General features: G+C 39.9%; 1 protein-coding gene across 3 annotated transcripts in view; it reads right to left on the reverse strand.

Moving 5' to 3' along the window:
- The window catches only part of LOC149088330 (ATP-dependent translocase ABCB1-like), a 532,351-nt gene that overhangs the window by 20,127 nt on the left and 484,745 nt on the right, over window positions 1–27,479 (reverse strand). For 2 of the 3 annotated variants that reach the window (XM_089247148.1, XM_089247155.1), the window contains exons 25-27: window positions 20,208–20,405; window positions 10,957–11,163; window positions 9,328–9,474 (exon numbers count right to left, since the gene is read on the reverse strand). In XM_089247148.1, coding sequence (XP_089103274.1) covers window positions 9,328–9,474; window positions 10,957–11,163; window positions 20,208–20,405 — 552 coding nt within the window. The remainder of the gene's footprint in view (window positions 1–9,327; window positions 9,475–10,956; window positions 11,164–20,207; window positions 20,406–27,479) is intronic. The other variant, XM_089247163.1, reaches the window with a different exon arrangement.

Below are 27,479 nucleotides of genomic sequence, written 5' to 3' on the forward strand. Positions count from 1 at the left end.
AGGGAGTGGCGCTGGTGGTTGTTTTTCCGTGTTCCTAGCGCGTCTTTCAAACGGGTTTTACTGCCATTTTCAAACTGGTTTTCTCTTTTTTCCATTCTATTCTCTCTCTTTTTTTCTTCCAAATGACGTCACCTTATAGCCGCGGCGTTTTGAAAAACCGTTGGGATAGTTCTTCATATTTTCTCTTCCTTCCATATATACGATGTAGTGTGTGTCTCGGATTAATTGGAATACCTTATTTTGGATATATTTTCCCTCAGGTTGTACCTTTAATATTTTCCAATATTTATTCTTTTCTACATGCAGGATGCCCCTGCATCGTTATTATTTTATTTATTTTACCGTTGTTTATTTATAAGAACCCGGATTCCCGAAAAGAGAGTCCGGGTTTTAATTTATAATACATAGAATATATTTATTTATACAACATGCAGGACCGTTGTTTATTTATAAGAACCCGGATTCCCGAAAAGAGAGTCCGGGTTTTAATTTATAATACATAGAGTATATTTATTTATACAACATGCAGGACCGTTATTTATTTATAAGAACCCGGATTCTCGGAAAGAGAGTCCGGGTTTTAATTATTTTTTTATTATAATTATGCTTGTTGGTTTTAGCATTTTTATGCTCGCCCAATTCAGCTGTTATTTACGTTTCCATTTCTCTTGTGTTTCATGATATTTTTCATATTGTTTTCTATGCTGGCGATTTTTTTTTTCGGCGCTCGTAATGTGTCTAACGGCCTTGGCGACTTCTGATGGAGTCGTCGGACATATTTGGCGCCGAAAAAAAAGTCGCCGAAAATCGCCAAGCTGTCCCCTATATCGAAGCTGTTCCCCACTTTACAACAGTGACAATGGGATCCATGGTTGAGGTTCAGTCCACATATGTGTTGGAAACTTATCGATTCATTGCCTTGCTCCATAAAAATCTGTGATCACCACAGAACAATGTATTCTTACCTAGAGCCTTCAAGTAAATTTTTTATCAGTAAATATTACAACACAAATTGTAATATTTATCGGGAAAAAATTAAAAACCAACCAAGATTGAAATAAGGAAATTTACATAGGTATAGATCAGTGTTTTTGAACCTGTGGGCCGCAGACACCCTAGGGGTCTGTGTATATTCTATAAGAAGTCCAAAGGATCATTTTGCTTTACAACTATTGCATAAATTTTACACATTTTGTACTGTAAAATTGTAATTTATTACTTCAGTTTTTGTTTATGATATGTGAAATATAAAAAACAATACATTTTGGATTTCATGGGAGGGTGGCATTGAAATTGACTTTTTGAGGCTACACAGGTTCCATTGGGGAACATTGACATTCATTAGAGGGGTCCGCGGCATCAGAAAGGAAACACTTTGGTATAGCTTATGCAATGACTTTTACTACAATTACTTTCTACCAAAGTTTTACATCTCGTACTGCTGAAAAAATAAAATTTGATTGTGAAAACAAACATAATTAATGAGATTTGCAGAGCCTTTTTAGTTTACAAAAAATTAGATAAATAATTTTCATATAATATATATTTGCTCTGGCTGAAATGGAAGCTCTACAAATACTTCAAATGCCTGATACCCCAATCAGCAGCAATGATCACCTACGTCTAGCTCATTTAAATATTTTGAGGATACAAAGCAGCTGTCCCTCTTTAGTGTGATTCTGAAAGTATTCGATCAGATTAAGATCAAATTATTGACCAGATCTCTGAGCCCAGTATTTTCGTCATCAAAATACTGGTAGATAATATGCAACATACAGGGTGGTCATAAAATAACTTTGCTGACACCAGAGTCTCTAGCAGCCACAAAAACCAATGAATATGAATGAAATTTGACATTGAGGTGTTTCAGAGTCTGTTCTCGAGAATGAGTAGAGAAACAAGAACCTGGCTCTCACACGGTTTTGGTTACAGCCACCAAATTTCGAAAAACTCATAACACTAACTTTTGTTCATTGTTAAGTCATCTGTGCAGTAAAAAAACATGAATAGCATTGGAACAGTACCTTTAGCACTATAAACGCTGGTGCTAGACATAGGCAAAGAAACGTGAAAACAACCAATGCGGATCACATTTCTGCCACTTGAAGTTCCCCTCAGTGGGGTTAGCACCGACCCCTTGGTGATATCCTCTTTCTTTATCTGCATCCTATGCTAAAGTTGAGGATGCTGCAGATACCGTTCCAATGTCATTCATGGTTTTTCACTGCACCAATCACTTAGCAATGCGTAGAAGTGAGTGTGGTCATTTGAGTTTTTTAAAATTTAGTAACTGTGACCATAACCGGGAGAGCTACTACTAAACCACACATGCACCTCGTCCATATTCCTCTGTGGAACTTCTAACGAATTGGTACATGTTAGAATGTGCGTGTTGTGAACCTAATGTGAAGCCTGCTTCTGTGTAATGCTTGTTGTAGTGCTGTCCTCTGCCTCCTATATTTTGAACTATGAGTGAAGTGTAATAATTGAAGATTTTACTGTTGTAGGCCTGTTGCTCTCTGTGGCAAGACTTTTAAAAGGGGAGATCAACTTGCATTCGCACCTCGAAAGAGAGTTTCGCACCTCAGGAGAGCTACTAGGGTTTTGTTTTTATCTTCATTCTCAAATGCATATTTTGAAATACCTATGGCAAGAATTTCCATGGCATTCATTGATTTTTGCAGAAGCTATGGGCTCATGTATCTACAAAGTTATTTTGTGACCACCCTGTACCTATCAAAGAAGGCATTATTATCCATGAAAACAAAAGAATTGCCAATTGTGTCACCATATGGTCTTACACGAAGATAAAAAATTTCAGCCATATATGTAGAACCTGCATAGGTATGTACAGATCCTGTAGAAAATATATGCAGCAGGCATAGATACTATTAGGATGAGTCCGTGGATCAATTAAGATATATGGATTTATTACGGAAACACACATTACTAAAAACTACACAACACGTACAAGGACGGTTACAAGAGGAATGAGAACAAACAGTACACTGATCAGAGTATAACAACAAACGTTATAGGTGCTGCCATCTATCAGACATTATTTACACCGACATATTTCACTGTTGTTATTTACACTAACACCCCCCTTTAATTCAGTCTGTCTGAATTATCTTAGTGGAAATCAGGTGACAAGTCCCAGTTCTTTGCAACGCTTTTGATGAGCTGGTCTTGGCAGTCCTTTCGTAAGTATGTCTGCAATCATATCTTGACTCTGGACATATTCAAGGAGTATGTCCCCTTCTCTGATCTTGGATCTAATATGATGATGCCTTACATCAATATGTTTGGTGCGAGCATGGAATTTTGGGTTCTCGGCAATTTTATAGCAGATTGATTGTCACAATAAATCACAGTGGATTTCTGATGTCCTTTCAATTTCAGCTCACACATTATTCCTCTCAACCAGGCACATTCCTGAGCTGCTGAACTTAAAGACATATATTCAGCTTCGGTTGAACTGAGAGCTACGGAATGTTGCTGTTTTGACATCCAGGTGACAGCTCCTCCTGACATCACGAATGCATATCCAGATATGGACCTTCTGGTGTCCAAACAATTTCCCCAATCTGCATCACCATATGCAAAAAGCTCAGAGATACATCATTTTCATGGAAACAATTGACTTGATGTATCGAAGAACACGCTTCAGTGCAGTCCAGTGAGCTTTCCCAGGATTTTTGTTGAACTTTCTTAGATGACCAACAGCAAAAGCTATATCAGGCCTCGTTGAATATGCAGCGACGGGGGTTAAGGACAAACAGCAGGCTTAAGGAGAAAAAGAGAAGCGAAGATGAGAGAGCCAACTAATTCTCTGTAAGGTACATTGGACATCTCTTCCTTTTCAGATTCGGTCTTCGGTTCATCATTCTTGGATAGACTAAGTCCTACTTCAAGAGGAGTGGCAACACCATGACAATCAGACATGCCAAAACGGATGAGAACATCTTTCAGATATTTTTCTTGATCAATGAAAATTTTTCTGTTCTTTTGATCACAAGTGATCCTCATACCTAAACAATGGTTCACTTCACCAAGGTCTTTCATCTTAAACTTTTTGACAAGGGCAGCTTTGAGATCATCAGTAGCAGATTTATCATCACTGAAAATTAGAATGTCATCCACATATATTCCCACAATGATTGTTTTCCCCCCCTTCGATCTTGAAGTACACACAAGAATCATATTCGGACGGAGTGAACTCAAGGTCGAGAAGAACATCGTGTAGTAACATATACCATGAACGACTGGCTTGCTTCAAACCATAGACAGATTTCAAAAGACGACAAATGGATCCAGATGGAAGCTTGACATACAGGTCTTCATCTAACTTCGGATGGAGGAAGGCTGTCACAACATCCATGTGATGAACATCCCAGTCATATTTAGCAGCAAGGGCAAGCAAAAGTCTGATCGAGGTTGTTCGGATGACCGGTGAGAAGGTTTCATCATAATCAAGGCCCTAGCTTTGGGAGCATCCACGAGCAACCAAACGGGCTTTGTACCGTTCAATAGAACCATCAGCAGTCTGCTTAATCTTGAATACCCATTTCATGGAAATGGCTTTCGGACCTGGAGGAAGTTCAGCTGGAATCCATGTTTGATTATCAGCATGCGATTTCAGTTCCTCGTCAATGGCTCTTTTCCGATGTTCAGCATCCTGGCTGTTCAGAGCTTCAGTCAATGATTCAGGTGTACTTTCACACAATGAAGCTTGAAAGGATACAAAATCATCATTAAAGATATGAATGTTTTGTTGTCGTGTACGTTGAGGATAGCGATCAGATCTAATCGGAACATTTGGCAAAACGTCAGGTGTCCTCACAGTATGGGAAGGAGAAGACTGTTCTGAACTGTTTTCCAATGATGTTTCAGTCTCTAGAGAAGGCTCAGAGATAGTAACGGTTGAAAACTGGGTATCAGCTGCATTTTCAGGTGACGGAAATGGATCATGGCTCGATGAATCCATTTTGCCAAATGGAAACTGGTCTTCAAAAAACTTCACATCTCTAACAATTTGCACCTCTTCTGTTTGGGGGTTGTAAATGCGATAACCCTTGGTTTCATCGCTGTAGCCAAGAAAGATACCATCCCAAGCTTTAGGATCCAGCTTCTTTCTTTTACACTGGGGGATATGAACCATGGCTCGACATCCAAAAATGCAAGATGCAATATGCTAGGTTTTCGTCCAGACCACAGTTCTTGGGGAATGCGTTTTTTTAGAGCTTGTGTAGGACATCGGTTGCGAATGTAGGTAGCTGTCAAGACAGCTTCGGCCCAAAACACAATGTCCAAATTAGAGTTGAAAAGCATTGCACGAGCAGCTTCAATCAAAGTGCGGTTGAGGCGTTCAGCTACTTCATTCTGCTCGGGTGTATGTGGTACAGTTCGCTGATGCAATATTCCAGCATCTTTCAGAAAACTTTCCATTTTCCCAGAGACATATTCTCCACCATTGTCAGAACGTAAGGCTTTGCTTTTTCTTTCCATTTGATTTTCGACAAACGTCTTGAATTCAACGAATTTGTCAAAAACTTGATCTTTAGACTGCAGGAAGTATACAAAGCATTTGTGAGAGAAATCATCAATAAAAGTAAGAAAATAACGAGCTCCACCTTTTGATGAGATTTGCATGGGGCCATAGAGATCTGAGGGAACAAGTTCCAGAAGATTTCCTGCACGTGTCTTGCTTGATTTTGGAAAGGATTGGGGGTGTGATTTTGCACGAACACAAACATCACAATCCTCAAAATCATATTTTATATCACATTTGAAATAAAGTGACTTTTGCAGCTCTCTTAGGGAACGAAAATTAAGGTGACCCAGTCTCTTGTGCCATAACTGACAGGTGTCTTGCTTCATTGAAGTGGTACAAACAAAGTTTGTTTCATTATCAAGACGGTACAGTCCATTCACCTCTGTTGCAGTTGCCAAAACAGATGAATTGTCAACCATGGGTTTCTCTTTTAGTATCCTGCAACCGGTCTCATCAAAGATGACTGATAGCTTAGGCTGTGTGTACAAGTTTGCTAACACTTAACAAATTCAGCGCGAGTGTAGGCACAGACTTGACATCTTTAGCATGCAGTGTTTTTGAAGAGCTGAGCACTATGGTGACGTCTCGGTGCCCTGTGACTGGCAATTTTTCACCATTGGCTAGACGGACCTCTTCTTCGGATGATACATCGTGTGAAATTGGCAATGAACAACTGAGATGAGTGATGCACCAGAGTCTATGAACCCTTCATGTTTGTCAGAGAAAACCGCGGCAGAAAATACAGACACACTTAGTTTCAGTTTTCCGGCGATTTTTCCTTTTTGGTTTCGAGCAGGTCGTAGACTTGTGTCCGCGCTCATTGCAATTAAAGCAACTGATTCCCTTTGTAGCACTGGCAGGTCGCTTTTTCACGAAAAACACGGAATTCGATGGCGGTTTCGGAACTTCAGTTGCGTCTTCTAGCAGCAGGCTTTTCACGAATGAAGTCGTGAGTTCTTGTCTAGATCCGCGAATACCCAGGACGAGAGGGTTGTAATAGTCCGGTAATTTCGCGAGAATGAAACCACCGATAACGTGGTCGTCCAACGACATGCCGACGTTTTCGAGCTGTTCCGCGACGATCGTGAATTTATTCAGGTATTCGTCTACTGTACGGCAATCGTGAAAACGAATGTCCAGAAGACTCTGATATAGGCCTACCACACGAACAATACCTTTATCTCCGAAGGTGTCATTGAGCAAGTCCCATGCTTCTTTGGCAGTTTCACATTTCCGCGTGATCGTTGCAGTCGCAGGCTTGAGAGACAAGTTGATTTTCGCGAGAGCTCGGCGATCCAATGCGTTGTCGATTGGTTCGGTTCCCGGCACAATACAACTCCACAAACCACAGTCAATGAGGAAGTTCTTCATGGCGAATTTCCAATCGGTGAAATTTTTCGGACCTTCGAGATGTTTCGATTCAGGCAACGTGCCTACGGCAAAACTGGTTGTCACAGTCCTGGAAGTCGTCGACATCGACATCCTCAGAGTTTCCAATTCCCGCCTCAAGGCTTCGTATTCTTCAGCGGTCGCCATGTTGGAGAGAAAACTAATCGGCGCGAGAAAGATCGTTAAAAAAACATCGGAACTCGCGAGTTTGTAGTCACAAAAATAATCTTATGCGGCGGGCCCCATAACCTATTAGGACGAGTCCGTGGATCAATTACGATATATGGTTTTATTACGGAAACACACATTACTACAAACTACACAACACGTACAAGGACGGTTACAAGAGGAATGAGAACAAACAGTACACTCAGAGTTGCCAGGTCCTTCAAAAATTTCCAGCCAAAATCCTCTTCAAAAGTAGCCAAAAAGTAGCCCAAAATATTTGAACTTGTGCTGCCATCTATGGAGCAACAAGCGAGCTACAGTTTCACGATATTCTAGCCTGCAAAGGTGTGGCTTATAGCTCTTTTCTTGTTATAGTCACTAACCCCCCCCCCCCCTTTTCACATTTTCGTAAAAAATATGGTTTTTTTTTACCGAATAAATTGATTTTTAAAATTAGCGAAAGTCAGGGCTACACATTCTCTGTCCTGGAAAAACGGCTCAGAGATGGCCTGGAGCCGAGGCCGTCTTAAAAGCATCATGGCGCCCCCCCCCCCCCCCGGGCAAATTGATTCTGCTCAGCTCCCTATCCAGACTGCAAATGCCTACTTACCAATTCACATGCTTAATCTCGCAAATCGTAACCATATCTCATTTTTTATTTCCCCCCCCCCCTCAGCCGCTCTTCATTAAAGGCCTCCGTGACGTGCCCCCGGGGCCCATGCTTCAAGACGGCACTGCCTCAAATTGTGCATTGGTGCCTACGAAATGTGGTACAATGATTTTAAATATTAGGTATGGGTCCCAGACCAGATTTTTCACGGTCTAGTAAACAAAAAAATTAAGAACTCTTCGGGGTTCCTGGCAGGGCCGTTTTAAGAGCATCATGGACCCCGAGAGCCAATATTTTTCTGATTCCCTACATGGAAAATCCCCGAAAAATACAACTACCTCTAGATTTTCTGAGGCCCCCGGGCCCATACGTTAAGACAGAACTGGTTCCCGGGCTTGAGCCCTGCCAGCTCCACGCTTGTAGAGGCTACGGTTTCTTTCACAGGCTTCTGTGGTCTAGACATGGCCCCCACAAGGGGTGGGCTGACAAGGCTTCAGCCCTGGGACCCGGGATTTTCAACATTTTTTTGTTTTTCACGTTATAAATTCATCATAAAGGGGGCCCGTGGAAGTCTTGTCTGGGGCCCCGCAAAAGCTCGCAGCCCTGCTTCAGTATGCGGGGGCCATGAGTCTAGATGCTGTGTTTCCCAACCGTCGGGCCGGAGCAACACCTTCTATAGCAGAAGGCCTCCGCGCGAAGCTCGTGACGTCACTGAAGTCTCCCATTTCCCTTATAGTCACTACTACCCTTATAATACATTGGATATATTATAACCGACCGGCCGCGGTATCATAACGGTTGAAACCACTGATCTAAAGCCCAGTTTCTTAAGTTTTTGTTTTACGGCCCCTTCAATTATTGGGTGGCAAGGCATTATGGTTAAAAGTTCTGGCTTTCCATAGTTGGGTGAGATGCCCCCCCCCCCAACCCCTTCTGCCTTGTCAGGAAGAAAACACAACATGAGGTAGGAACTGAAGTGAAAAAGAAAAACTTCTTTGCTCAAAAGCAAAGAGAAATAAAGAAAAATTGGGAGAAATTTGCCATGAGAACACAATTTTGGAAAAACCGCCCAAAAAAACGCCACCCGCCAAAGCCAAAAATTTCCCGCCGAACCGTTTTCAAACCAGCCCAATTTGGCGGGAAAACCGCCAATCTGGCAACTCTGAGTACACTGATCAGAGTATAACAACATACGTTATAGGTGCTGCCATCTATCAGACATTATTTACACCGACATATTTCACTGTTGTTATTTACACTAACAGATACTTCCCTGGACAGATCACATGGATCTCTTGGGAAAATGTAAAGATTATGTTTATGTTAAAATTTTAAAATTCCCTCTTTCGCCCTGTTTCCTTCCTGCCGTTGTCTCTTATGTACTTGTTGCGATTAAACACTTTTTTATATGTGATGGTCAAATGTGACCCCCAGATCTCAAGTAATTCTGATTGTTGACCACCATGTTTCAAGAAGCAGAGCAACTTTTTTAAGGCAGTATATTAAAATATACATATACATGCAACTTATACTGCAAGTTTCAGGAAAATCTGAAATAGTGCTAAAGTTTGATTCTAGGAGCTTTTGCAATAAAAAAAAAAATTACCTTCTCACTTTCAGCATCAAGAGCAGATGTTGCTTCATCCAATAACAGTATTTTAGGATTTCGAAGCAAGGCACGAGCGATAGCTATCCTTTGCTTTTGTCCACCACTCAATTGTGCTCCTTTATCTCCAACAGGTGTATCATATCCCTGAAAATTAAAACATCTATCTAAATAAAAATATATATTTCTTAGAGTGTGCAGCCTCATATACACCAATACCGATTGAGCTGTGATGCCACAGACCCTAGGTGCTCGAGTGTGTGCATGCATGTGTGCGTGAAAGAAGTAGATGATTGTGAGATGTCGAGTTGTGTTAATGTCTGTATGGCCTGCATGCAAATATCCTATCAAAAATATACATATAAATAAAAGTTACATTATTTTAGTTTAATTACTGTTTTAAGTCATCTAAGATAATCACCTCCTCAACCAATGACCAAGCAGTGCATTTGGTAACCCGGACATGATTTAAATATGTAATTCTCTGATATGTGGATCGATGGAGTGAGGGGTCCTTTGGAATGAAGGCCCTTATAAGGTGCTACAGCAAAAGAAGTTTTCAAGATTCTAAAGAAGGGAAAACTGTATGCCAAAGCCATAGCGAGGGGACTTAAGCGTCTGCCCCCCCCCCCCCCCGAAATGTGAGAAAATGATCAAAAAAGGGAAAAAGATGGCCAAATCTATTGTTCTATCACTCTGCCCTCCCCCCCCCCCGAACAAAGTTTCTGGCTACGGGCCTCTCATATGCATTAATCGAATCAAGATGCTGAGGACCCACTATCAAGCCGAGAGATACCCACCAGAAAATTACATTCCAAAGACACAGTTCAGTTGCAAAGTCAAATTTGTGGGCAGGTTCATGCCTTAATGTGTTTAAGAACACTGCAAATAGGGTACTGCGGGGGTGCATACACCAATATGATGGAGCTATGACGTCACACACGGGAAAGAAGCAGGTGATCATCAGCCACTGAATTATATCACTGTCCATACATCCTGCATACCAATATCCTATCCAAAATGTAAAAAAAAAGTTATATTATTTTTGTGCATCAATTATGTCTTAACCATGTTTAAGATAATCAGCTAAGTATGAAGCAGCACAACTGGAAATTGCTAACAGTGGACATTACAATTGGCTGAAATATCAATTTTTTGCATTAATCATTGTTTACTGTTGTGAATGTGTATGATGATATACTGTTGTGAATGTGTATGATGATATACTGTTGTGAATGTGTATGATGATATACTGTTGTGAATGTGTATGATGATATACTGTTGTGAATGTGTATGATGATATACTGTTGTGAATGTGTATGATGATATACTGTTGTGAATGTGTATGATGATATACTGTTGTGAATGTGTATGATGATATACTGTTTGTCACGATATACTGTTTATCACATTTATTAACTCAAAGAACTCAGTTACCATGTAATTATGTAAATTTTCAGTACTTTTTCCTCCATAACAAAACAACCCAAACTTTAGGAACACATCCCTCATAGAACACACTGACTCATATAAATAAAATTATTAGCACGTAATACAGGAGATATTTTTTATACATAAGAAATAACATTTTTAAATGGTCAAATTCTGTACTTATTATGCATATTTTACCTTGGGAAGAGAAGCGATAAAATTGTGTATATTAGCCTGCCTAGCAGCAGAAATGATTTCTTCCATAGACACCGTACGGCTGTTATCTCCATATGCTATGTTTTCTGCTAAACTATAGCTGAACAAAACTGGTTCTTGAGAGACAATACCAATCTGAGAACGCAAATTCGACACTCTAATGTGCTTTACATCCATGTCATCCAGCAACTGAGAAAAACACAGAAAATTGTATTGTTACAATAGTTTGAAATAACATTAAAAAAGAAAAGAAAGTAATTTACACTTTAAAAGATTTCAATAAAAAGATTTATACTTTCACCAAGACAATAACACAAACACTTTCTAAATTCTACAACTGGGATGCTGTTTCTTTTTGATAGCTCTATTTAAAAATTTTGATATTGTAAATGACAAACAAGAGTATTACAGATTATCCAACCTGGGTTCATCTGGGAAATTCTTCTTTAACCTACTTTTCATTTTCCTCAGCAACAATTTATCCCTCAGAAGTAAGGAAAACATTGCTGAAGTTTTAAGTGATGACAATGTTACTTCATATAATGAACAAACCAAATGAAGACCCTTGTCAATCATAGGCGGATACTATAATTCACAGGCAGGGGTGGATTCTTTCATTTGAAAAAGTTTATGTAGACTATAACATTCAAGTGTTGAGGAAATATATAGGAGGCCTCGACAAATTTTCCATTTGAATTGGAATTTGTTATAATTCATTTTTCTACTTGTATATATTGTAATATAGGATCTTTTCCTTTCGAAATGCTAAACATTTCTCTTTCACTGTTATATTCAGTTCTCATTTTAGACATAAGAGACAACCAATATTTTTCTTTTTAAATATATTTATTGTAATTTTATTATGAGCACTTACTGAACTTTTATTAACTTTTTATTATTAGTATAGTAACATGTTAACTTGCATACTTAGCTTTCGAGTATACAATTGCTGAAAGAACTTTTGTGAACTGCGTAAAATTGGATTTGAGGTTTTTGCACTGTGACACCCCTGCAGTATTTTTTCTCCTCTTTTTTCCACACCTGCGAATTGACTTATGCTACTTTTGGTGACTGCCAACTTGAATTGTGTAGCCCTGCTTCTTGTTGTATTATGTTCTCGTTGTGGCTGCAAATTTCTCTGGCTAAATTTTGTACTAGCCTGACAATTATTTTGACCAGTCTTTTCTTTTCTATTCTGATTTTCTTTTCCTCTCTTCATAGGCCTTCTTGGTCATTTCGTATGCCGACAGTTGTCCCTAAAAGGTTGGGAATCGGCTAAAAATTCCATTCTGGTCTGGTTTTGAAAACTTGACTCAACATTTCCACACAGAACCCCAGTCACGGTTGGGGACGGACGCATGAATTCTTGCTACACATGTAGACAGAGTTTCTCTTTCTTTGCAGGTGCCGCTATTATTGCCTAGCCAGCCTGCATCATGGCAAGAACAAAGAAGAGACCCAGGGTAAGGATTCAACAAACAGCGAAAGAGGGTCACTGCTACGTCCACCACACATCACTGACAGCCAATGCCTTTGATTGGGATCTTCTTGCCGCCAGCCTCAATGCAGTTGATGAAAGCATAAATGCCAACTTCATCTCTCACAAACAGGTGATCATGCAACTAATGGATGCAGCTCATGCTTTTCTGGATGCAATTATGTCTGACCCTCCGACTCAGGACCTCTCATCGTATGCCTGCCCTCAAGATCTTGCTTTTGCTCAAATCCTGAGTAGCTACTCTGCCGATCATGAAATCACCTCTAGTTTAGCCTGGACTCTATGGTGGAAATTGAAGCACTCTTGGTGCTCTCAGGAAACACTGAGCTCCAACCAAAAACTTCTCTTTCCAGGTCCCAAGATGCTGAACCTCCCTCAGATGAAATGGATGTTTCCCAAAACTCACTTTCCAGGTCCGATGGTAACATGAAGGTAGATGATTTTCCGGAAAATAAAACTTCTGAGGTAATCACAGTACTAAGAGACAGCAGAATCATAGCATCATCGATACCGAAAGAAAAATCCCAGATCCAGACATTGCTGAAACAAGCATCACCATTGGCCAACCAGTCTCTCTGGATCAATCGGAGGTCCCGGAGGAAAATTTGCTGCTCTCAGTCTCGACCAATAGCAAATGGAATGTCACTGAGGCCCAGTTCTTTCATCACTCTGTTCGCATTCATTTCAAGCGAAGCTACGCAATCGAGCTGTTGAGATAGAATTTCGATCCAAAGATGACTTCAATGCCGCTAAAGCATGGCTAACACAAGAAAAGCTCATCGAAAAACTAAGAGTAGAGAGAGTTCAAATTTCCTCACTGTTCTTCTGAGGCATCTAGAAGCCAGCATTACACCAAATGACATCAAACTGGCCTTGGAGAAACTGGGTTTCTCACCACAAAAATACAGCTCTTTCGGAGAAAGACCAACACAAAAATATGGAAAGTATCTCTGACTAAAGATCCAATATATTACAAGACCCTTAATCTCCGAACTCTGTACCATCTAGAAATCGTGGTGGAAAAGTTCATTCGAAATTTTTATGCCTTTCAATGCCATTGGTGCCTCGTCTTCTCACACTTTGCAAAGACCTGCTCCAACGCTTACAGGTGTATCAAATGCATGGACACACATGGGCCCAGACGTTGCAGCAAGGTGCGGGGAACAGACACACCGTTCTTTGCCTAGGTCCTCACCCAGCCAACTACAAAAAGTGCCCAAAATACATCAAAATTCTGAAAAAATATTCCAACATCTTGTCACCCGCTCCCAGATGTACTCTCGTCAAAACAGCTCCAATATATCTTTCTTACCACGTCCAGTCTTGCTGAAATTCAAGTTCATCAAAGCCAAAAAATATTCACCAGCGGCCCAGCCTACATCAACACCCACCTTATAGCTTACAGGCAGCCCATTGGTACCGGCCTCCCCAATGTCAGAGTCTAAATCGCCGTATCGCCGAAGAACTTTTTGCTTGTCACAAGGAAAGCAGCAGAAGACCTCCAATCCATTATCTCGCTCATGGCTGAAGATTCAATTATGGACGGTGTCACACTGCAATTACTTCGTGATTTTATCATCCAAGCTGAAAAAATTTGAAAAAGATGGACTTTGGACAATTTTTAGGCCTAACTTCAAATTTCCTAGTAAATTTTCCTATCTCCTATTTTTTCTTTCATCTATTATCCCCTTATCAAAAAAAACCTTTTTTATTTTAACTAACACTGACTTTTTCACTAACTCTACCATCTAGGATCTATTTTTCAAAGTTTATTTCCAGGTCATCCTACGCAGTAGGAAGGAACGAGCCAATCCCAGAGGACCAGTCTCTCCGGCCTTCTTCACATGCAATATTTCTTTTTCAAAACAAGACTAACCATCGTAAGGTGATGGCGGCATTTTCACAGCTCATCTCTTCTCTGAGTTGAAGATTTTCTCAATTCTGAGACGACGTCAGTTATTCCAAATTTCACGTATTTACCTGCCTTTTTCTTAACGTACAAAAAATTACCTGAAAAAATGTTAAAAATATTGCAGATTTTCCCAATCGGATTCTGCTTTTGAGGAAAATTTATTTTTCTCATTGACTTTCTCATTGCCTGCCAGGCCTTTTGTAAGCCGTTGAAATAGCCCTGAGGGCGAATATTCTTGCATTCCACAAAACTTGACTTTTCAACACATTTCACACAAGCATCCCAGTCACGGTAGGATAAACGCATGATTTTTTTGCTCTGCATATCGACGGAGATTTTGTTTCTTTTCAGGTGCCACTATCACTGCTTAGCCGGACCGCACCATGGCGAGGATGAAGAAGGAACCCAAGGCTCTGGCCCAACAAGCAGTGAAGGAGGGTTACTGTTTCCTCCATCATACATCACTAACATGGAGAATTCATTAATCAAGTCTCAAAAGTCTACATTCCCAAAAATATCAACTCTCCGACATCTTTCCTTCCAAGACCTGTTGCTCTAAAATGTAAAACGTTTCTCGAGTATAAATCTAGCTGCTAGCTGGCTTTACCAACTGTCAGACCCGCCCACACGAAAGCGGCCTCCCAGATGGCAAGTGCTCTGACATCAAAAGAGCAACATAACAGTGAATCACAGAAGACACAGAGCTGGCCCGGAAACTTCGAGCGAGTAGCTGAGAAAGGGGTCAATGACCTCCATTCCGTCATTTCACTCATGGCAGAAGGGCACTTAATGGATGGAGTTTCACTTCAAATGTACCGTGAATTCATGACCTGTGCTGAAAAGCTAAGAGAAAGATGGACTTAATCTTCTCGCTAGGACTTGGCCTATAGCGCTAACCTTTTTTTTCTACTTGCTTTATTTTCCAGGTATCTTTCCAAAAAACCTTAAAATTCTAATTAAAATAAATACTTTTTTCATTTTAACTAACATTTTTGACTTTTTCTCTAACTTTACATTCTACCATCTACCATTCTAGAATCTATTTTTTCAATGTTTATTTTCAGATATGACCCTAAGTGGTGTGCTGGGGTCCCAATCGCAGCTGTAATAGCGCCCAAACCCCCTTCGTCTATTTTTGCCATCTGCATAGTGAGTTTGCGTGAAGCCATAGCGTTTTGTGCAGACTATTCAAGATGTATGCTTTCCTTGTGAAAGCTGACACCCAAAGGGCTTAAGTAACATTAATGGTGCTTTTGCTCATTTTCGTGCTGCTCTTTATATCTCATTTCATCAGTATTGCATATAGCGAAGACTGTCTGTGATCTTATTAAGTTGTTTTAAATTCCATAGATTGATCAATTGCCTGTATTCGAGCTATTGTGGGGGGGGGGGGAGTCCAGGGTGTGAAGGAGAGGGGTTTTCGACAAAACTGAATCTTCTAAGGGCCTGTCAGTATAAATATATATACTGGAATCATATGCAAAATATTATCAATGTTTCAAAAATGAATTATCTATACAGGAATATTTACAATCTATTTGTACCTCCACCATGAGAAAAGAAAAAAAGAGGGGAATGTGTGTGTGGGGAGGTGAGGACTATATTTTACACACAATATACATCTCTTTTTACAACTGCTGTGTTGTTGTCACTCCCCACTTCATTGTTGCTCTAGCTAAGGAGCTCCCTTGTTTCTCTGTGTGTTACTATCTTATTTTTCTCCTCCATTACTATGGTTAACACAGGTAGTTTTGTCACTTTCTTTTTTTCCCTTCCCTCCTTTGTTAACAGAGGGGATTATTATCTATGTTTTGATCTCTCTTTTGGGAAGGGGAGAGAGCATGGAGCATTGTAATACAAGCTCCATGCTCTCTCCCCAGAGAGAGTGTTCTCCTGCTCCTATTGTCGTTAATGAAGTCTTATCTTTTTCCCCCATGTTTCACACCACCAGAGACAGCTGTGACATGGGCTATCAGTGTACTGAGTTTGTGTTGTTCTGTGATGTGTGTTTGAGTTAAAGGACCAGGATTTCAGGTCTTTGTGAATGTAAGATGTTTTTTGGGCATCTCCAGCTAAGAATTTCTTCACTCTTGTAGTTGGAAATTTGCCAGAGGTGATCATGTTCCGATTCTGCTAATGTTGTAAAGAAATTCCTCGCTATTTTTTTGCTCAAATGCAAAAGAACCATGGGGCTCCAAGCACTTTCCTTATATATATTTATTTTGCTCCCTTTCTAATTTGATGATTATGGTGTCATGGTTATAGAACCAAGTTATGGCACCATCATAGGCCTAAACTTGTATCTGGCCCATGGGCCCAAGCCCCCCCCCCCCGAATAATTTTGAAGGACCGGCTCAGCCCCCCAAAAATTAGAGTGAATACGTTTCCCATATTTTGTGATTAGAAAAATTTCCCCAAAAAAGTTTAGTAAAAAAAATCTGATCAAAATTTTATTTTAATACTTTTTAAAATCGCAATGGACTTGTCCTTGGCTTTCTTTTTTCGTAACAATTTATATTATTTTTCTCACTGTCAACAACGACACTCAATCTCCAATTATCATTCTGCTTCGGTGCCAATCGTAGTTGCCCAAAGGCATGCATCTCTGGATAGCATCTGGAGACGATATGGGGTGGAGGTGCTTTGGTCTTTTTTGTTCCCGCTGTTCGAAAAACTTAGAAGCATCTCTTCTTCTTTTGTTTGAACGTGACCCTTGGGGAAGGAGGCTTCCAGACGATGCAGCAGGAGGAAAATAAAGTTTAAAAAATAGGACAATAATGATTTAAACCGAAACAAGTACACTCCGAGAGCCATATTTCACTTATCAAGTTTGGGAGCCCGGGTCGAAACATTTTTGACAAATACTGTATGTCTGATAACACTGAGACAAATAAACAATAGCTAAATGAAATGCAGTGAAACCTCGATATAACGATTGCGGACCAAGAAAAAATATCGTTGTAGAGGGATTATTGTCATATCGAGAGGCAACATTATCATCCCATGCCCTGAAATTTCTGTTGGCATCTTTTCTGAATCGCGTTGTTAGTACCACCAAAAAATGTGTTTTTGAGTATTTATTCACCGCAAAAATAATTTAATTGATTAATAAAATTCATTTGGATGTATTGCCCCCGTAGAAAGCTTAATCGCAATACACCGTGGCATGGCACTCACATCCTGTGGCACCCCTACATAGTAAATTTACAGCATGAAAAATAAAAAATGACAAAAAATCATATCGGGCTTCAGGGCTGGAGCCCTGTCAGCCCCACCAATGGGGGAGGGGGGGGGGCATGCAGAGGCGCCCATGTGAAGAAAAAATTGGGGGGGGGGGCTGAAAGTTGCTGGTCGTCCCATATAAAAGAGACTCAAGTGCATACACTGAAGAGAGAGGGTGCATTGCAGTGTTTTTTCAGAAATTATTGGGCCCCTCCCCCACAAAATATATTAGGATTAGCCTCAAATGGCTGATTACCACAATAATACAAAATGGCTCTGTCTGGCCAGGGAATTAATTTAAAAGAAATTAAATTTTATTTGAAAATCAGTATTTCATCAGTCATTGCAGAAAAATAACATGCGGCATGTAAAACCCTGTGATGTTTTCACAAAAACTTGGGCCTGGGCAGAAATTTTGAGAAAATGACAAATGTTGGGGGGGGGGGGGGAACTATCTTTCAAAGTCATCGATTTTTACACTGTGGAGGTGATGTAAAACTAAATTTGTTTCAGTACCCCAACTTGACAGCAGTAATCTACTCTCTTAGTTACGGTCCGGTTCGCAGCACCCAGAAAGTGCTACAACAAACAGATTGAGAATCACAGCCCTATAAAAATACAGTACAATATACTGTACATTCAATATAATTTATCAGCAATGGGCCGCCCCCACGTCATCGAACATGGCTTCTAGATTGAGATGTTTTGTGGGTACCAGGGCAGGATTTCCCAATACCCCCCATTTGTTGTGAATTTATACGGTAAAAAACCGCAAAAAAATTCATCCCGAGACTCCTGCCAGGAGCACTATGGGACCTTCCTTCATGGGAGGCCATGTGGCTCATCCTCTGGGAATCATTCATATACAGTACGACCTTGATATAACTTCGACCACACTTAATGTCACCGTCAACATGCCTATGTCAGTTTACCAAAGTCCTGCTAGCTTCACTGGCAAAACGTTTACTCGTTATTAAATTACTCCGTTAAAGAAGTCATATTTATTTCATACTCGGGTGTGACGTTATATCGAGGTCTTTCTGATGATGAAATGGTGTTGGACTAGGAAGAACGGTTTGTTTCAAGGACTGCAGTATCCGCAGATTCAGAAATTTGTTTCCGCAAATATATTGAACACACGTGTCCCTCACATCCTAGAGTAGGTTAGGATGGGATCTTTTACTGGCCAATTATGGTGAATTTATAGCGTGAAAAAACAAAAAATGATGCGAATCTTCCCAGGCCCCATGGCTGGAGCCCTCTCAGCCTCACCCTTGTGGGGGGGGGGGGATATGATTGAACAAAGAAAGAATGAAAAATCAGCGTTTGCCGTTTATGCGTTTGGAATTTTTTTGGAATTTACCTAGAAAAAAAATTGCTAGTCTTTAAAATATTCAAAATTTGTTAAGGGTTCTGTGGAACAGCCTCGTAATCTCATCAAGGGTTCCATGCGAACTTTCACATTGGAAAACCCTGGTCTATAGTCATTGTTTTCTGCTGTTTTTGCTTCTCGTTATTCGGATTTAGAAACCTGTATTTAAGCAGAACAAGTTTAAATAATCTACATAATTATATCTCAGTAACAATATGCTGTATTTTCTTCTACTTTTACCAAATAATACATATTACCATCAACCTCACGTTAGCTGGACAGTAAAATTTTCAAAAATTTCAAGTTTTAAAATATTTGTACCCCTGTTAATTCACTTCCCAGAAGTTCTATCAGTAGTTGAATATCGCCAATAAAGAGGCCTTCCTGTAGGGCCCCGCACCACCTCTTTTTGGTTGTGTGGAGACTTTCTTGCTTTGCCCCAGGGATGCAGTGAGTGCATCAATAGGACAGGGGATCCAGATATACATTTTACATTTGTGTACTCGCCAGATGCCAGGCGGCATTACTTCAAAGTAGAATAACTGGTGAGTGATAACTGGCATAAATCTGATTAATTTTTAAATAATGAATTGCAGCATGACAAAATATAGCTTATAACGAGGTATAGTCAGCGCGAAACATCTTTGACTATGGGATGGGGCGATATTGTCTGTTTGCTCGTAGAACGATCCTAAAGTAAACAAAAACAAGTATGTCTGTCTCTCTCTTAAGAAGAAAGACACGAGTAACGTGCTATATTGAGATAGACATACCTTGTTTTTTTTATGGTCGGTTCTAGACCGCACAATACCTACCCACCGCACTGTCTAAAACATTTCCACGATGACTATATTATGATGATATTCAGATAAAAAATATCATGTTGCACAGAACGATTTGGGGCAAATTATATTTGTGGCAGGGATAAGATGATGTATCACCAGCACAGTTCAAAAGAAACGAGACAGAACACCCCCCACAATAATACTAAATCATTACAGCATCACATCATTTACCTGCAATTTGCTGCAATTAGCAACTGTAAAGGTCCATGTAAATTATTTGACATTATTTTATGTAACAAAAAAGTGCATTAATAAATACCAGCAATTTTTGTCACCCCCTTGGAGATGATACCCGGTGAGGGCCGCACACACCTTCCTACACCACTGAACACAATATGTTTTATTATATATATATATACATTGCATGTGTAAAAAGTCTCTTACCACTTCCCCCTGTTTTGCATCATAGAAACGTTCAATAAGCTGCACACATGTACTTTTACCACAACCACTGCTTCCAACTAGGGCTACAGTTTTACCAGGATCAATTGAAAGATTTAATCCTCTCAATATCTTCACTTTAGCTCGACTTGGATAATTGAATCGGACATTATTGAAGTTTATCTTTCCTGATGTCGCCTTCTGAAAAAAAGAGGAAGGGGGGGGAGAAAGAGAATATATCAAAACATAGACCCAGTTATTGATAACTACCTAAACCAGTGGTTCTCAATCCCATGTTTCAAAATGGGAAGGGGTAGGGGTAAAAAGACAAATATATGAAGAAATAAACCATTTAAATATTAAATATGGGAAGAAAAAGTGTGACACAATGTTATCAGACAGGCCGCAGCTTTGAATTAGCTGCAAGATGTAAAAATTAACTTTAAAAGCTGTGCCCAGTAGCACAAAGATGTAGATCTATATTGTAAAGTTTCAGTTTCAGATATCAATCGATATGTGGACAAAATATACATCAATGTGAAAAAGATATATCTTGAAAGGCACAGGCCTATATCGTGGGAATTTGATATAGATCTAACTTGGGAGACACAGACCTATGTAAGAACAACAAAGGTTTGACCATTAAAATACTATTTTTGAAGATAGATGACACTATTCAAGGGGGGGGGAAAAGAGCTGCAGCCTTCCAGTGTGAGGATTCAAACCCTGACCTTGAATATTTCACTGTGGTGACCAGACACTTTTACCGAACATGCTAATATAGCAGTACTGATGCATTGCTGTTATAACATAAAATTACAGGTAATAGTGTTGATCCAATGCTTGTAGTGACAAGATAAAACGCAATCAAAACTTAACAATTTAATATATATGAAAAGAAATACAACGAGAAGGAAGACACACGTTTATACAAATCGGTGGTACAATTCCAACTAACTTTTTCTTTTTTACAATCACCAAGAGCGTGAGAAGGTTGCGCCATCTATACAGATAAATACGCACTACAGTACTCTCCCTCCAGTCGAAGACAAAACATTTAAGAAAAGAAAAATTGAATAATAATCATACAAATAAAAAAAAATTGCAATACATATACTGTCATAATTATGAATCATATAATTTCGAAGAGTCAATACAAAATCTTACTCTTCGCCACAGACCTGGAAATATATTGATTTTTGAAAGTGTCACAAATTATTATTTAACACAAAACATGGCTTAAGGCGATCTATGGATACACATTTTTATGATTGCCATTAACACTAGAACCGCAGAGTGGGTCAATTTGACAGAAATCAAGCTTCGTTTTCATTTATCTCGAAAACTTAGACACAGATGTTAAACAAATTTCGCGACTTTTCATGATATCATATGGATATTAATTCACGAAAATTTTATTATCTTCACATTTCGTGTTTCAGAGCTATAAGCATTTATACCTAGAACAGCGGTTTGGGTAATTTTGACCCAACGCACTATTCTATAGGGAAAAAAGTGTGTAGAATTTTCTTGGAAGTGGTTACTCTTTCTAAAATTATTTGTAAATGAAGATAGTGAAGAATAAACGTCTTTCAGGTCAAGGCCAATTCATTATCAGAGCATATTATCTTTTTTTTTCAATGGAGGAATGGCACACAAGTAGAGCTAAATATTTTTTTTCTTTGTAAACTTGAATACCTGGAATTCTGACGGGACTCAATAAAGATTTTGGGAGAGTAAAAGCTCAACTCTAAAAAAACGTGTAGTTGAAATTTCTGTAGGCAAACAATGTCACCGAAAAATAATAAAATTCTGGCTTGCACCAAATATGATTTGAGCAGATTTCCAAACCTAGGGAAGGATCAGTGTCCAATGTATCTCTCTTTCAGAGCACATAGTGATGCAACTGATCAAGCCATTTGAGAACAAGGCCAGAAATGCCTCAACCGATTTTTTTTTGACTAAACTGAAGCTGGCTCAAATGCTAAAAGCCCAAAAATACGAGCTTAGTAGAGATGGCGAGACAAAATCGAAGAGCAGTATTATCTGGCGCAATAAAGATAGTGAAACTACAGTTGTATGGAACAATGATGTCACAATTACAATTTAACAAGGAAAGAACGATATAAGTTGTTCATTACTCAGCACGCTTCATCTGGCAGTTCATATTGGCAGTAGTAGCCCCAGAAAGTTTCCACACACACACACACAAACTATTTCACACTACAATTCAACAAAGTGTAACGATCGTACTTGTAGCCCAGAAAATATTCGGTGAAGGTGGCACATCACAGACGTTTTCTACAACATCCTGGATCTCACTATAAAAATATTCCTGGATTCTGTATAGAGCGGTACAGAAGGCCAGAACTATTTTTTGAAAGCAGTTTCTCTAAAATCTTATTAAAGAGCTGCGTTCATCATACGTGTTGCCCTTGTGCAAAAGGAAACGTTCATACACTCTTGATCATGTAATTGTTCGTGAGCGATCAAAATAATAAAAATAATAGTAATAAATAAAAATAAACGAGTCTGATATGTCAGGTAACATAAAAATTTGGAAACAAAACTGTTAATTTTTGCATGGGTTGTGCAACTTCAACATGCGATTAATGTGCAAGAATAATGAAAAAAACAATTTGCTCAACTGCTCATCATAAATTCCACTTATCAGTAAGAATCAATACTTACTTGACAGAATCATATTATAGACTTTTTCATACTCAATTTGACACGCTTATTTTACATCTTTGTTATATTATGGGATTACTGAAAAATGTTTTTGGACCGAATAGAGTAAATAATGTGTATACTAAATCTTATTTTTTGCTGAATTACATAATTTTTTATCTAATTTTGAAGCCCATTTTATATTCATAAACAAATATAGTTTTCCATTATGAATACACAATTAAACAATATTGAATAAGAGTAGGGAAAACCCAGAAACTGAAAATAAATTCTTGTTTTCGCTATGAAACACCGTTCTTTCACAGTTTGGGTCAATTTGACCCAGTCCGCGGTTCTAGGTATACCGAAAGTGTCGTGTGGTTCTAGTGTAAATATTCAACATAAAATAATCTCTCTCTCAGTTCTTGAAACAACTTCAAGTGATCTTCAAGTGGCTGTTGTAGAGGTTTGCGTACACAGTCTTGTCGGACGAATACTGATGGAGAAGTTAGCAAGTCTGTCGAGATGAAGGGCTTGGACGAATTGTGATGAGAGGTTGGTACTGGTCTCACATGGGAGAAATAGCCTCTCAGTCTCTGCAAGAAGTCGTATCGAGGTAATACATCTCTCTCTCATCCGAGTGTCGTAGGAAGGTGTAGGGCTGTGCCGTATACCAACTCAGTGGTTGATACTTGGAGGTCTTCTTTGATGCTGTAACATAACCCTAACAGGACTGTAGGTAGAACCTTTGCCCAGTGCTCGTTACCTTTGAGGACACACATCAGAAAGGCTTTGATATCGCGGTGGAATCTCCAGGTCGATCGACCTGGACATTGCACTTTGGATTGTAGGCAGTGGTGCTGAATTTTTTGACGCTGCTGTAACACGACGACCTAGGATCATTCACAAAGTCTTTCATTTCGAATTAATTCTTAATTCTGGTTTAGGCCTGAGGACCTCTCAGTTACCGGAAACCACCCGAGGTACCCGCTGGCAATCCAGCTCGGGCCAGTTATGTTTGCTAAGTATGGCAGTTGGGGGGTGGGGTCGCATGGCTGTCGGGTGAGAACTGGACCAGAGGTCGATGTCACACATAAATTCTGTTTATACCAGTGTGGAGGATTCTGGAGCTTGTTGTACTACCTTCCTCTCCCGATCTTAGGGTCCCGCTGATTGCTGGTGGGGATCCCGCGGAGTCATCGTCTAACTCTGTATAAAGAATATGAAAATATAATTGTGCAAAATATTAAATTGGGATAAATGTTTTGCAATCGAATTATACAAGAAACATTTGCAATGTTTTTATCTTAATGCCATCTGTGGGCCACGGACCACTTTACGGTAAATAGCTTCATGATAAAAATCAATGTACAATAGACTTAGTGTTGCGGACTCTGGCCAGGTCTTCAATGTTTATTCCTTCTATGTTGCCAACTTCCATATGTCAAATTTGAAAATGTGTTTTATTCCATATGATATGCAAATGAGTTTTACTGTTCGAATATGCTAAGTTTTTACAGGCTACTGATCCTGTTATCTGATTGGATCTTGGAATGGAAAGATTCCCTCTAAAGGTAGCTAGTTTGCTGAGAAAGACAGACAAAAATTACACACAGAAAGCTGTAGTTATTAAGACATTTTGCCCTGAACAGGTGTGCTCTGCGTGGCACCCTTTCTGTCTCCATGGTTTGGTGATCCGACAGTCTAATCGAGTTCAGATATAGTGGCTTAGGGCCAACTCTGGCTCTTGTTCCTGTCAGCCATATTCAAATAGCACGAGCCTGATGGAGTGTTAGATGTAGAGGAGGGGGAATGTTTGGCTCCTAAATAATATGACTGACACCTAATTTTTTTTTAATTTGTCAATTCCGGAATATGCTAATGGGTGAGTGATCACATGAATGACAAAGTGAATGAGAAATCGTGGAAGTAATCTAGTCACTGTATATATAAGTGATAAAGTGAATAACTGTGTTATGATGGATTGCGTGCATGTGTTGCCAACTGAGTGGGTGATTGAGTAAGTGAATGTATGAGTGGGCAGGTGAGCAATTTAGTGACCATATGAGGGAACTGCTGAATGAATGAGTGACACTGTGAATGAGCAATTGAGCGAGCCAGTGTCTGCAAGAGTGACTGAGTGTGCAAGTCAGTGACCATGTGAATGACTGGGTAGTGAGTGACTGACCATATGATGGAGTGCTGAAGAGCATAAAGGAGACTTGGTATGTTTGATAACCTTCAACTTCTGGCAAGCGATGCAAGTATGACACCAATTTTAACAGTCTCTTGCAATCGATTTTCAAATAAATCGTTTCCATACCATACCCAGAGTGGCTTTTATCCCAGGATGGGACAGATTATGCACAGAGTCGAACACTAGACGTCGCTTTGAAATGGGAACATACGGGCATAGGACATCCATATAGACACATCACAGTATATATTAACACTAGAGATATCGAGGCAATTCATCATCATCTGCCTGTGCCCGTGCCAATTCTGCATAATCGATTGCACAAGGAGTATGGATTTCACAAATTCTTAGAAATCATCAGCAATGACATTACTATCCCAGGCAAAAATATTATAAATCTGTCAAAAACTGACTGATATATTTGAGATTTCTAAGTTTCCGAGGAGAACATTTATCATTACCTTGTTTGAAAGCATACGTGAGAGGATGATAGTAACGATCCTCCCTCTTCGTGGTCGAGTAACTGAACACGTACTCATTGATGAGTCGTCTTTCAAAACAATAATCATATTTATTTTGATTAAGGAGGATAGAGAAAAGTGCTACACGACGAGCACATCACACCTTACCACACCACACCCATCATAATAATAATCAGGAAAAAAGACCCCAGGGGGAGCGTTTCTCTTTTCTTCTCTCTGTGGCTCCCGCGCTATATTTTTCAGGGTAGTTTTTCCCTCTTTTGCTTCTTCGTTTAGCAGCTTCCCTGACGATTCGTCCCGGAACCTTACTCGTCCCCCCTTGGGAGCTCATTGTCTATCTTTTTTTTCAAGACAACTGAGCTTACCACATTTAGGAAAAGAAATGAACAAAGAAAAACATGTTCAAGCACACATACAAAAAAAAAAATCACAAAATCAACAATTACCATCGTGGGATCAATGAAAATACCATACTGAATACACATTAGTAATACATATGCACTGAAATGCATTCACATTTACAAACATTTTCCGTGTACTTTCCTAATATATACATTCCCCGACTGCTGAACACGTCTAAAAATTCTTTCGGTTTCGAATAATTGCCGTTGCTGTGAACTTCCAGCTTATTAGATAACCCCATTACGTGGTTCTGAATGTCCTGGACTGATTTCATTTTTATGTGAACAGGAGCGTAGTCCACATCTCCAAATTCTACGTCCTGATCAAATATCAGTCCCACGTGTTGTACTCTGACAATGTATGGCCTCTGCTTGACTTGGGTTCTAAGGGTCCAATATAGTCAACGCTCCAGACCTCGAATGGGTTTTCGGGTCTCACGATTGGTTGGATGGGTAGGCGATCTCTATACGTGACGGTGCGTCTGACTTGGCATTCTCGACGACTCCTACGCAACTTCTGAACATCCTTTTTGATGGTGGGCCAGTAGGACGAATACTTCATGCGTTGTTTCGTTTTGCGCTCCCCTAGATGTCCTGCCAAAGGTATTTCATGGGCTGTCCGAAGCATTTCCATTCGTTTGCAGGTGGGAACGACAACCTGTACGATATTTTCGCCGTTTACGTTCTCGGAGTGAGTGAGAACACCATTCCTTACGCCATAAGATCTTTGCCCCAGACGTACTAAATCCCAGCCCTCCTTGAGATCGCCGTCTCCAATTTGCAAACCGATAAAGCCTTTGTCTCCTTTATCGGGGACTTGTGATGCATCAGGGATGCAGTTCCCTCCTTCCACGTTTGAATCCAGGAGTTGTACGACCGACATCGTTGAGTCTCCGGTATGCCGAATGGACCCAGTGAGCTGCACACTTTCCGACAGCGCCTCGTACGCAGTTGAGCATATTAACATGTCGTTAACAAGTTTCTTCGACACGGCACAAGTTACAGGAATGTCGCTGTGCATACCATCATCGATTTTCATCGGGATAACTTTCAGTGCCGCTACCTCAGTTTCCCCGAACGCAGATATTATTCGTATAGTACCTTCTCCGTCGCAGTTCGAAGGCACCAAATCCTCTCTCAGAACTGATATCTGAGCTCCATTATCAATAATCGCTTTAAATTTTTTCGTTCCGCATTTGATGGGTGCAATTTTAAGTTCATCGATTTTCCCCGTGACCTTCGCAGAAGACACAGGAACCGAAACCTTCACCGTCAAAATATTCGAGGCTTCACTTGGTTCCACCGTCGTTAATTGACTCTGTGCATTCACAACGGCATGCCCTTTCGCGTTATTGTTGCAAGCCCTCGATATGTGCCCAACCGAGCCACAAGAATAGCAAGTTGGCTTCACAAAGGTTCTACGTGTTCCGGTTTTGAGTCCTGGCCTGGAATTCGGTGCTTTAGGAGGAAAACTTCTACTGTTACCATATTTGCCTGCTTCATCTTTCACGTTATCATTGCCCGA

This window comes from Pholcus phalangioides, unplaced genomic scaffold, assembly GCF_987345545.1.
Source record: "Pholcus phalangioides strain wild (caught in Gottingen) unplaced genomic scaffold, Ppha-v1.0 ptg000003l_1, whole genome shotgun sequence".
Classification (NCBI taxonomy): domain Eukaryota; kingdom Metazoa; phylum Arthropoda; class Arachnida; order Araneae; family Pholcidae; genus Pholcus; species Pholcus phalangioides.